This window comes from Lepidochelys kempii, chromosome 2 (genome assembly GCF_965140285.1).
Source record: "Lepidochelys kempii isolate rLepKem1 chromosome 2, rLepKem1.hap1, whole genome shotgun sequence".
In the NCBI taxonomy this organism is placed as follows: domain Eukaryota; kingdom Metazoa; phylum Chordata; order Testudines; family Cheloniidae; genus Lepidochelys; species Lepidochelys kempii.
The window spans coordinates 225,293,545-225,306,159 of record NC_136381.1 but is presented as its reverse complement, the minus strand read 5'-3'; the positions used below and the strand labels follow the sequence as shown (position 1 = coordinate 225,306,159).

Here is a 12,615-nt window from a genome sequence, read left to right as displayed (position 1 = left end):
TAATGATTATAACAGAATTTTATAATAATTATGATTTTTTAATATAAATATGCACCCATCCATTTACTTGGGCTGTTTACTGAAAACCGGATTTGGCTTTATTTCTGATGTTCATTATTTCTTTAGTATAGTCCTTTGTCATCTACATTTTCTTGACTAGAATAACAGAAAAATACAGCATCACAAACAACTCTACATTTGTTCTAGTGGGTTTCCACAATGTCACCAAATCCTGGGATTAAGTTGAGAGGGAATTGGGATTTTCCTTTGTTTTCATAAAATAATTAGAATAGTACATTCAGACTGACAAATAATATGAAAAGTAAAAAAGGGCAAGTTTTTTTTTAAAAAATAGGAGGCTAATTTTAGGCTCCTAAATCCATATTTAAGCACTCAAGTGGCCTGATTTCAAAAATACTGTGCATCCAACAGGTCCTGTAAACTTAAGGTGTCTAAATATAAATTAAGCTGCTATTTTTGAAAATCTTGGCCAAAATGTTTACCATAAAAGCCCTAATCAGAATATCTTCATGTATGTTAGAAATGTCTCATGTACTATCCTTAATGTACATCTAGATGGATGCATATGGATACATCACATAAAAAGATCTTGAAATAACTGAGGGGGGGTTTACAAGATATTTAAGCTCTTAGACCCCAGACTTAGGCACTTCAGTGTGGAGTATAGATTCCTAAATCCCAGTTTTAGGCTCCACCGTGATTCACAAAACTCCCACTGAATGCTGTAGGCACTTAGACTCACTCAGTGTCTAACTTTTTAGGTTTCAGAGCAGTAGCCGTGTTAGTCTGTATCAGCAAAAAGAACGAGGAGTACTTGTGGCACCTTAGAGACTAACAAATTTATTTGAGCATAAGCTTTTTATGGGCTAAAACCCACTTCATCAGATGGCATGCATCCAGTGAAGTGGGTTTTAGCCCATGAAAGCTTATGCTCAAATAAATTTGTTTTAAGGTGCCACAAGTAATTCTCATTCTTTTAACTTTTTAGGGTAAAAGGTTCCGTAGGTGCCTATGGTTCTACCTCTGATGGTATGTCTATCTATCCTCCGGATCAGCGGGCAGTGATTGATCCAGCGGGGGTTGATTTATTGAGTCTAACCTAAACACGGTAAATCGACCCCCGAGCGCTCTCCCAGTACACCACCGCCACGAGAGGCGCAGGCAGAGTCGACGGGGGAGCAACAGCCATCGACTCACCACAGTGAAGACACCGCGGTGAATAGGTCTAAGTACGTTGACTTCAGCTACGTTATTCACATAGCTGAAGTTGCATAATTTAGATCGATCCCCCCTCGCCCCCCCCCGTGTAGACCAGGCCTGAGTATGCATAATGCTGCCTCGCTATATGCATTCAGATGCCTATCTCCTGCCAGAGCCCTAGAGTGAGTCACAAACCTGGGGGGGAACAAAGCATTCATTTCAGAAAGGGGGCTGGACACTGGCTCTCCCACTCAGCAGGCAGGTGCCCTAATCACCAGGCTACAGAATCATTCTCACTCTCATCTCACAGTATGAGTATTTATTCACAGTGGAAAAGCTTCAGCAGAAGAGACTAAGGGAGTCCTGTGTTAGAATATCCCATACCTCAGTAGTTAGAGCAGTCTCCTGGTAGACTTCTGTTTAATTTCCTTCCCCTGCCCCTTCCAGGTGGAGGGGGCAACAGAACTTGTTTTTGCCACATCCCAGGTGGGTGCTCTAACCATGGATTAAAAGTCATCAGGTCAGCACTTCCACCTCCTCTGTGTGTAAAGCAAGGCAGAAACCTACCTAATTCTCACAAGAATCTACTTAGGTGCCTAAGCCACCTGACTATAGGAGAGGGGTTCCTGTTTGTGAATCACTAGCAGAGATAGGCATCTTGGATTTAGGTGCCTAACAGAATAAGAGGAGAGAAGTTAAGGACACATCCCTATTGTCAGCATTTTCCATTGGCTAGTTTAGGGGATGCCCAACCTAGCATGCTAGCTTTTGTGGATTGCTGTCTAAAGTGCTTTCTCTCCCCATTCATTTTATAGGAGCCTCGGTGCCTAACTCAGGCTTTGTGTATTGCAGTGTTATTCCTGTGATTTCCTAGGCTACGTCTACACTAGAAACTTCAAAGTGCTGCCGCAGAAGCGCTCCCAAAGCAGCACTTTGAAGTGTGAGTGTGGTCACGAGTGAGCACTGGGAGAGAGCTCTCTCAGCGCTCCTGGTAATCTACTTCCACAAGGGGAACAGCTTAGAGGGCTGGGAGTGTGGCTCCCAGTGCTCAGAGCCCGTCCACAGTAGCACTTTAAAGTGCTCAAACTTGCTGCCCTCAGGGGGGTGATTTTTCACACCCTTGAGCCAGCAAGTTAGAGCACTATAAAACGTAAGTGTAGACAAACCCCTAGGCACGCCCAAGTCCCTTTGTGGATCCAGTTCTAAGTCCCTTTGTGAATCTAGCTCTGAGAACATTTAGATATAACATATTACTCCTGACAATACATTGTTTTTAAAATTAGTCTGGTCCTATTCTCCTAATGCAGTCAAAACTCCCATAAGAGCAGCTGCTAGATGAATCACAGTTCTCTAGTTAATATCTTACTTGATTTACATTTTTATGATAAATGGGGTATAGTTTTGGAAAGGGCTGATTTATTCCAGCATTTAGTGCTTTCAGGAACACACAAAAGTACAATATTCTAGTGAGGGCCATGTGCCACCGTCATTCCACAGGTGATGCGCCCACTGAGTCACACAAATTAGACATCCAGGGGGACTATTCAGTCATCTCATAAATTTGGTGGAGGCTAGCACAGGCTTGTCCCCCAAAGTAACTATCCAAAGGCTTTGTTGGGTTAGCACTGAGTGACCAAGCGTGAGGCCATAGGCACCGACTTATTCAGATCCTAGGGAGTACTTAACCCCTGCTGTGCCCCAGGCCTGCCCCCACTCCACCCCTTCCTCCAAGCCCTTCTCCCTCCTCTTCCTGACCCTGCTCTTCCTCCTCTCCCTAGCACCTCCTGCACTCAGAAGAACAGCTGATCATGGGGGCAGGAGGTGCTGGGGGGAAGGCGCTGGGAAGAGCCTACTGGCAGGGCTGCCAACAGACACTTGGGGTGGGAGGCGCTGACCCTCAGGGCTGCCAGAGGCGCTGAGCACCCATTATTTTTTTCCATGGGTGCTCCCAGAGTGGAGCACCCACGAAGTCAGTGCGGACAGTGCTCCTTGCAGGGGTGCTGAGACCCATTTAGCCAAACTGCATGGAGACCAAGCACTTCAAGCCAGGCGGTCACCCCGAGTTCTAGCACCTGGCTCCCCGTCAGCCGCTGCGCCTGCTTTACCCTGCAAACGCCCTTTCCAAGGCCCGTCAGCCCACGCCGCTCCGAGTGCTGCCCTCCTGCCCCGCCCCGCCCCGCCCCCGCCAGCAGACCGCGCCCAACGCTCCCTCGCCGCCCCGTCACGGACCACGGGCCACGAGCCCCCAACCCCGGGCCCGAGCCCCCAGCCAGGCGGAGGAGAGGCTACGCCTGGGCCCCGCTAGCCCAGGCGGCGCGCGGCCTGACGGGCCAGGAAGGGGGGGGCGGCGCGCAGCTGGGGACACACCCGCCTCCGGCGGCGGCGGCTCAAACGCGGCATCCAGTTGCCATGACAACGGGAAAAGACGCTCGCCGGAGAGGGGAAAGACGGTCCGGTGCAGCCGAGTCTAGCGCATGCGCACAGCGGCGCTGCTGACCTTCAGCCTGCAGGCCCGGGGGTGGCGGCCGGGGTCGGGGAGCCAAGCAGGGGCGAGCACAAGAGCGTGTGGGGGGCGGCGGGTCCCTCCGAGGTTTCCCTCTGCCGTGAGCCGCTGTATGGGAGGGGAGGGACTGGACTGTCCCGCCACAAAACAAAATCCAGCCACTTGTAATTGATAGTTTGCAGACTCGGGGAACCCAGAAGGAGCAGGCTGGCTCTCGGTTACATTGCGGCCCCGGCCGCGGGGCGGGTGAGCGCAGACACCTTTGGGGAGGGCCCCTGGAGCGCCAGCCCCAGGTGAGGTGAAGCAGGGAGCAAGGGCAGAGCCGCTTTTCGCAAAGAAAATCCTTGTGGGCTGTCTGCGCACGAACAGGGGTTGCAAAGCCAGTGGAGTAGGCCGTGGAAGAGAAGTTGCTGAGTAGAGAGCTTATTTCTTTACGTAAAATAGCGAAGAGACGAGACATGCATTTAAAGGTGTTCGGGTATTTCCTTTTTCAGTTCAGTCGGCATCCTCTTTCTCACCAGAGCTTCCTCCGACAGCTGGCTGGAAAAAACGTGACATTCACACACCTTTTGTCCAGATTTTCTGTGAAACTTGCAAAATTCTTTTTTTCCACCCAGCTTCCTCTTGTGTTACTGCTCACAGCAGTAAGGTTTCAGAGTAACAGCCGTGTTAGTCTGTATTCGCAAAAAGAAAAGGAGTACTTGTGGCACCTTAGAGACTAATCAATTTATTTGAGCATAAGCTTTCCTGAGCTACAGCTCACTTCATTGGATGCATACTGTGGAAAGTGTAGAAGATCTTATTATATACACACAAAGCATGAAAAAATACCTCCTCAGACCCCACTCTTTTCCCCTTGTTTTTTCCTACCCCCTCTCCCTCCTCAGACGTTCTTGTGAAACCCTGGATTTGTACTGGAAATGGCCCACCTTGATTATCATACACATTGTAAGGAGAGTGGTCACTTTGGATAAGCTATTACCAGCAGGAGAGTGTTTTTGTGTGTGGGGGGGGCAGGGGTTGAGAAAACCTGGATTTGTGCTGGAAATGGCCCAACTTGATTATCATACACATTGTAAGTAGAGTGATCTGTAAGTAGGCCCAACTTGATTATCATACACATTGTAAGTAGAGTGTCAGGTTTGACAAAGCCCTGGCTGGGATGATTTAACTGGGAATTGGTCCTGCTTTGAGCAGGGGGTTGGACTAGATGACCTTCTGGGGTCCCTTCCAACCCTGATATTCTATGATCACTTTAGATAAGCTATTACCAGCAGGAGAGTGGGGTGGGAGGAGGTATTTTTTCATGCTTTGTGTGTATATAATATCTTCTAAACTTTCCACAGTATGCATCCGATGAAGTGAGCTGTAGCTCACGAAAGCTTATGCTCAAATAAATTGGTTAGTCTCTAAGGTGCCACAAGTACTCCTTTTCTCACAGCAGTAAGGACTGCTAAGAAGGAAATTGAAATTCTTGTGGATTTGGAAGTTAGATAGGCTGGTCACACAGCAAGTGTGAAAAATCTGGACGGAGGTGGGGGGTAATAAGAGCCTAGAAAGAAAAAGCCCCAAGTATCAGGACTGTCCTTATGAAATGGGAACATCTGGTCACCCTATAGTTAGAACATTCAAAATATTTCACAATAGGGCTGCAAGTTCCCAAGCCATCATAGGGCCTAATCACATCAGCCACACTATCAGAGGCTCATTCACTTGCACATCTACCAATGTGATATATGCCATCATGTGCCAGCAATGCCCCTGTGCCATGTACATTGGCCAAACTGGACAGTCTCTACGTAAAAGAATAAATGGACACAAATCAGACATCAAGAATTATAACATTCAAAAACCAGTCAGAGAACACTTCAATCTCTTTGGTCACTCGATTACAGACCTAAAAGTGGCAATTCTTCAACAAAAAAACTTCAAAAACAGACTCCAATGAGAGACTGCTGAATTGGAATTAATTTGCAAACTGGATACAATTAACTTAGGCTTGAATAAAGACTGGGGGTGGATGGGTCATTACACAAAGTAAAACTATTTCCCCATGTTTATTCCTTTCCCCCCTCCCCCGTTCCTCAGATGTTCTTGTCAACTGCTGAAATGGCCCACCTTGATTATCACTACAAGAGGTCCCCCCCCACCCCCGCGCGCTCTCCTGCTGGTAATAGCTCACCTTACCTGATCACTCTCGTTACAGTGTGTATGGTAACACCCATTGTTTCATGTTCTCTGTGTATATAAATCTCCCCACTGTATTTTCCACTGAATTCATCCGATACAGTGAGCTGTAGCTCACAAAAGCTTATGCTCAAATAAATTTGTTAGTCTCTAAGGTGCCACAAGTCCTCCTTTTCTTTTAGTGTAAGGCATGTTTTCCAGACTTCAGATCACTCTTGTAACACTTAAGAATCTTTTAAGTTTGTCTACATCCTTTTTGAAATGTGGATACAAGAACTGGTCACAGCATTCCTATTGTAGTCTTACTCGTGCTGTATGCAGAGGCAATACTACCACCTTATTTCTACTAGTCATTTTCTGGTTACATATCCAAGGATCGCATTAGTCTTCCTGGCCACAGCTGTAAAGATAAGGCCTCTTCCTGTAGCCACATTTTAAGGTCTGAGGCCTTTGTCCGCAGCCATGAGCCGGGAAGCAGAAAGTCACATCCTCACATTCCATCTAAATTACATTTAAACAATGTACTATTGGGCTGTTAAGAAGGCGATCCTGTCCTAATAGTACCCATCACCACTAGATAAAGAAACAGATCTTAAAATGGTTAAAGAAAACTTTGTTTGATGGCATTCTGTGTAGCAAGAAATCATTTATCAACAAGTTGTGGTTGTGAAGTCCCTACTTCTTTATTGTTTTGCCTTTATAGTCTCTAATTCTCTATTGTTTACCTGTATGGTTTCTGTCTGTTGCATAACTAATTTTGCTAGAAGAAAAGGCGTACTTGTGGCACCTTAGAGACTAACCAATTTATTTGAGCATAAGCTTTCGTGAGCTACAGCTCACTTCATCGGATGCATACTGTGGAAAGTGTAGAAGATCTTTTTATACACACAAAGAATGAAAAAATACCTCCCTCCACCCCACTCTCCTGCTGGTAATAGCTTATCTAAAGTGATCACTCTCCTTACAATGTGTACGATAATCAAGATTTCCAGCACAAATCCAGGTTTTCTCCTTTTCTTTTTGCGAATACAGACTAACACGGCTGTTACTCTGAAACCTAATTTTGCTAGGTGTAAATCAATTAAGGTGTGGGGTATGATTGATTAAAAATGGTTTTATAAAATGTTAGGATTGGTTAGAAAATTGTTTTGTAAAATGATTGATTAAGGTACAGCAAGCAGGGCTCAAGTTTCACTATATAAACTGGGGCCTAAAAGCAGGTTCTTTGGAACCAACTCCGGACAGAGTCCCAAGATCAGAGCTACCAGACCTCAATCCTCTGCTAATGACACCATGCAGAAGCTGGAGTTCCCCAGCTGACCTGATCCTGACTGGCCCTCAAGAAAAGTTTATCTGCCTTATTGGAAGGGGTAAGTATTGCATGCTTAGAGTGTGCATTCTGTTTTGGTGATTGTTAATAGATAGAGGTTAAGCAGGATATTACTGTGTAAGGTTTTTTAACTGGTAAAAGACTCCGCAAACCCACAGAATGTAAGGTTATGCCTGAGCCCACAGAAAGGTAAGGGTGGGTGCCTAAATTAAGAGGGTTACACCTTGAGCCCACAAAAGGGTAAAGCTGGGTGCCCTAGAGCATAAGGTTATGTCCCGAGCCCTAGGAACAGGGAAAGGATGGATACCTAAATTAAGAGGGTTACACCTTGAGCCCTAGGAACTGGGTAAAGGTGGGTGCTCCTAGAGTGTGTGAGTAACACAGAATTTTGTGCGGGTAACACAGCATTGTAGTTAGAGTTCATGTTCAGTTGGTTATCCATCATGACCCCTAAAGTCCTTTGCAGAGTCACTGATTTCCAGGATACAGTTCCCCTTCCTGTAAGTGTAATCATCATTTTTTGTTCCGAGATGCATGATCTTGCATTTGACTGTATTAAAATATGTGGTGTTTGAATAAACCCAGTTTAGTATGTGATTAATTACTCTCACTAACTGACCTCTTATTATTTACCTCTCCACCAATGTGATTCATCTGCAAACTTCACCAATAATTATATATTTCTTCCAGATCATTGATAAAGATATTGGCCATCATTATTATTTATTACATGTATTACCATAGTGCCTAGGAGATCTACTTATGGACCAAGACTCCACTGTGTTGTATAAACACAGAACAGAAAGATTGTAAGGCAAAAACCATCTAAGTATAAAACAAGACACAACAGATAAGGTACAGATAGAAGGGGAGTACTAGTAAACAATGAGACAATACTGACCAGCATGATAAGCAGTGGTGTCTGCACACTAGCAGTCTGATCAGAGGCAAGCATCAATAGCTTGACAGTGAACAAGAGATGATAGATAGAGTGGGGATTAGCTGTAAAGGACCTTAAAAGTGAATACAAACTGCAATGCAGACAGGAAGCCAGTGGAACAATTCAAACCGATGGGCTAGAAAAGTGATCTTTGCAGCAGCATTCTGATTGCACATGAGAGAAGCAAGATTACACATTTGTCAAGGCCAGAGAGAAGATGCTGCAGTAACTGACATGCAAGATGATGAGAGTTTGGACAAGAGTTTTAGCTGCATGCGTGGATGGAGTGGGGTCCCGCTGAGGGATCAGTTCTGGGTCCGGTTCTGTTCAATATCTTCATCAATGATTTAGATAAGGCATAGAGAGTACACTTATAAAATTCGTAGATGATACCAAGCTGGGAGGGGTTGCAAGTGCTTTGAAGGATAGGATTAAAATTTAAAATGATCTGGACAATCTGGAGAAATGGTCTGAAATAAATACGATGAAATGCAGTAAGGACAAATGCAAAATACTCCACTCAGGAAGGAACCATCAGTTGCACACATACAAAATGGAAAATGACTGCCTAACAAGAAGTACTGCGGAAAGGGATCTGGGGGTCATAGTGGATCACAAGCTAAATATGAGTCAAAAGTGTAACACTGTTGCAAAAAAAGCAAATATCGTTCTGTGATGTTGTAGTGGAGTGGCTGCCCCACTCCTATACTAGAGGGGGCTAAAGCAGGCCAGAGAGGCTGTGCAGGTGGGTGGCCAATCAGAGGCTGAGTAAGAGAGAGCCAATCAGCCCTATAGAAAGGCTGCCCAGGAAGGGAGCAGGGAGTCTCTCCCACGCCTTCAGAGGGTGAAGATTTGTCCCCTGTGCAAGGGGACTAGCACCAGGGACAGCGCAGTGCGGGGCAGGCGAGGGGAGCAGAAGGAACTCCAGCCCGGTATCTGCCAGGCTGCAGGCCCTGAGGGAAGGGCTGGGCCGGTGCAAAGGGGACACGAAGGGGAAGTGACCCAGGGAGAGAGGCAGACAAGGGGAGAGAAGGAGGGCAGAAAGGCTGCCGCCAAAGGGTCCTTGGGTCGGGACCCAGAGTAGAGGGTGGGCCTGGGTCCCCCCCTTGCACATACACCCAGCCATTGAATGTGGCGATAGTGGACTGCACTGGACCCCTGGCAAAAGGGGTCAGACTTTGGGGTGTGGTTGGCCGCTGTGGCTGGGTGAAGTGAAAGACTGCTGATAACCCACCCCCCCCGTAAGGGGGTGAACGAGGACTAGAGGGCACTGCCGGAGGGCAGTGTCTTCAAGAGGACGCCACAAGAAGGGAGCAACCTGGGTCCAGGCGCCAAGAGCGGGCGAGAGACGGATGGGACACCACCAGTGGAGGGCGCTCCACACTGGACTGAGCTAATTCCCTGATGAGTCAGCAGGAGGCCCTGCGGTGGTGAGTCCCAATCCCGTCACAGATGTATTACCAGGAGTGTTGTAAGCAAGACATGAGAAGTAATTCTTCCACTCTACCCCATGCTGATTAGGTCTCAGTTGGAGTATTGTGTCCAGTTCTGGGTGCCATATTTCAGGAAAGAAGTGGACAAATTGGAAAAAATCTAGAGGAGAGCAACAAAAATGATTAAAGATCTAGAAAACATGACCTATGAGGGAAGATTGAAAAAACTGGGTTTGTTTAGTCTGGAGAAGAGAAGACAGAGTGGACATGATAACAATTCTCAAGTACATAAAAGGTTGTTACAAGGAGGAAGGAGAGAAAACATTCCCTTTAGCCTCCAAGGATAGGACAAGAAGCAATGGGCTTAAATTGCAGCAAGGGTGCTTAAGCTTGGACATTAGGAAAAAACTTCCTGTCAGTGGAGTTAAGCACTGGAATAAATTGCCCAGGGAGGTTGTGGAATCTCCATCATTGGAGATTTTTAAGAGCAGGTTAGACAAACACTTGTCAGGAATGGTCTAGATAATACTTAGTCCTGCCATGAGTGCAGGAGACTGGACTAAATGACTTCTCACTGTCCCCTCCAGTCCTACGATTCTATTATAGGAAATAGCATATAACTGCTAATCTGTTTGTATAGTTACACTGTATTACAGATGACCAGAGGAAGGCTCCCAAACAATTTATGAAATAGACAAATAGTGGCAGAATCTAGTTCTCTGGAAATAGCACATGTTGTGTTAAGTTACTCAATATTTATTTAGAAAGAAAAATGCATCTTTCATATTGGCCAAGTTTACTTTTAAATATCCCAGCCATTTTTGCAAACAAGCAATTTATTAGACATAATATATAGCAGTAAGGTTTATTAATTTTATTGTTAAATATGCAACTAGACACTTATTTGTATATACAGTTTGTAACATTATACACTTCTAGTTTTCTAACAAGTGCTTGTTATAAAAAAGGATATTCTGATATTAAAGCCAAGTGATAGCTGTGCATTAATTTAGCATCTGCTGTACTATTCACTTCTGATAAAAGGCAATACAATCAATCTAGGAAGATTTACAAGTAAGTGCATGCCAATGAAGCTCACGTTGCTTAGGTATGGCTTTAAAGAAAATTCTATAGTACAGACTTTTTCCTGCATGCATTTTTAAAAATTGCCCACAGAGTACTTTATAGTTCGTTAAAATGTACTGATTTTGGGTTTCAGAGACGTTTGAATGCAAAGATGAAAGTACTGCAAAGTGCTACAGTGCCTGGCATTGAATTGTTTAACTTTCATTTTAGAGGCAAGTGCAAATATTTAACTTTACCACAAAATATTACGCGTGGTTTTAGCCACACAATTCCCATTAAAGTCAGTGGGAGATGAAGTTAAAACCCTATAGCGCCCCCTTGAAAGTTCAGAGGTTAGTATAACAGGGTAGTAGTTTGTGGTATAAAGATATATTTCAGACTCCATTTGATGATTTAAAATGTTCATACCATACTGTTCATAAAAATAAACCTAATTAATATATAATAGGAAGATTAAAATATGTTGCAGTTTTACTTTAATTACTGTCATGTTAAGCAAATGTACATTTGCTTGTGTAGGGCAGATTCTGACAACCTCAAAGGCTATCAGAAACTGTCCCTAAGTCTCTTTAAAATTATAGTTTCCAGACTTCTTAAATATTATGAAAAGAAAACAATTATTCCATCATATTCTATTAACAAGATCATATTAGGGCCTCCACCTGCTCCCACTGACACTAATTAGAGCAGAATCGAATCCTGTATGGAGTAAACAGCTCTATGGATGCCCAGTTTCTATCTCTACACTGTAAATCCCCAATCCTGCAAATCCTCCACTCTATGGAGTCCCAACAAAGTCATGTAAGACATGAGCACGAAAATTCAATTAATGGAAACAACTCAAGTCCTTACTACACAAAGTATTATTCAGTCAAACCTGTTGCAATCCAGTAACTAAACTTAATATAAATTTGTTGGAATCCAGTAATTTTTACGTAAGCAGTAATTATGTAAGTAATTATTATGTAAGCAGGGTATTGCATTGCAAAGTAATAACCCACTAGTTTCAAAACATTAAATATGCTAAACATTTAACCTGCTCCTGAAAAGATTTAAAAATGTATTTCCTGATAGCTGTCCTGAGGCAATATTCTAAAATAATACTGGCACATAAGGAAAAAAAAATTAAACTTGAAATTAAATCAAGTCTTAACTATAAAATGTATTGAACATCAAACTAAAAACACACAGAGAAACTGACAGGATCACTCACGGGATCCTACGGTCTTCTAATAGAGGTGGAGAAGAATTTTACTCAATATATCTGGGAATACCTTTGGCATTCTTAAGAGAGCAGGTTGCCTATTAAAGGTTGTTACTTGTACAGGTTTCATTGCATTCTACAGCATCACAAGTAGATTAATAACAGGTATATTAGGGATTGGTTTAAGGCACTTTGAACCCTCCAAAATCTGTTAGGAACAAGAGCATACTTTATTTTATATTTTAATCTCAATATCTTTCTTCTTGTGGTTTAGCTCAAAAATTAGAATAGCTTATATTGAAGAAAATCTCTTTATAAAAATAGATGTTATATACTTCTTTAAAAAATAACCCATGCAGCTTCTGTACAAAGTCTATACAAATTTCACAACATATTTCATTCTGAGAAACTTTCATGCACATGAAAGGCTTCTATTTTAATTAAAACAAAGTTACTTCTGTTTAATCACAAAATACTGTTGCATAATCACTGTCCATCGCTGTCATTCATTTCGTTCAGTAGACATTAACTGGCTGTTTAATTTCATCAGCAGTTTTACGACAAGACCTGCCTAGGGGAAAAAATGAAAAAGTTATATCCGGGGTTTCCAGTTATCATATAAAACACACACAGCCTACTTAATTAGATGGTAAACAAATTTATTCACCTCTGTTGCTAACACTTTAGATGATTAAAATTGAATTTTAGGAA

General features: G+C 43.7%; 1 protein-coding gene across 2 annotated transcripts in view; it reads right to left on the bottom strand.

Annotated features, from left to right (window-relative positions):
- Positions 1-10,471: 10,471 nt before the first annotated feature.
- KRIT1 (KRIT1 ankyrin repeat containing) overlaps positions 10,472-12,615 on the bottom strand; it is a 41,766-nt gene continuing 39,622 nt past the window's right edge. For both annotated transcript variants that reach the window (XM_073333981.2, XM_073333982.2), the window contains one exon: positions 10,472-12,475. In XM_073333981.2, coding sequence (XP_073190082.1) covers positions 12,407-12,475 — 69 coding nt within the window. In that variant the 3' untranslated portion in view covers positions 10,472-12,406. The remainder of the gene's footprint in view (positions 12,476-12,615) is intronic.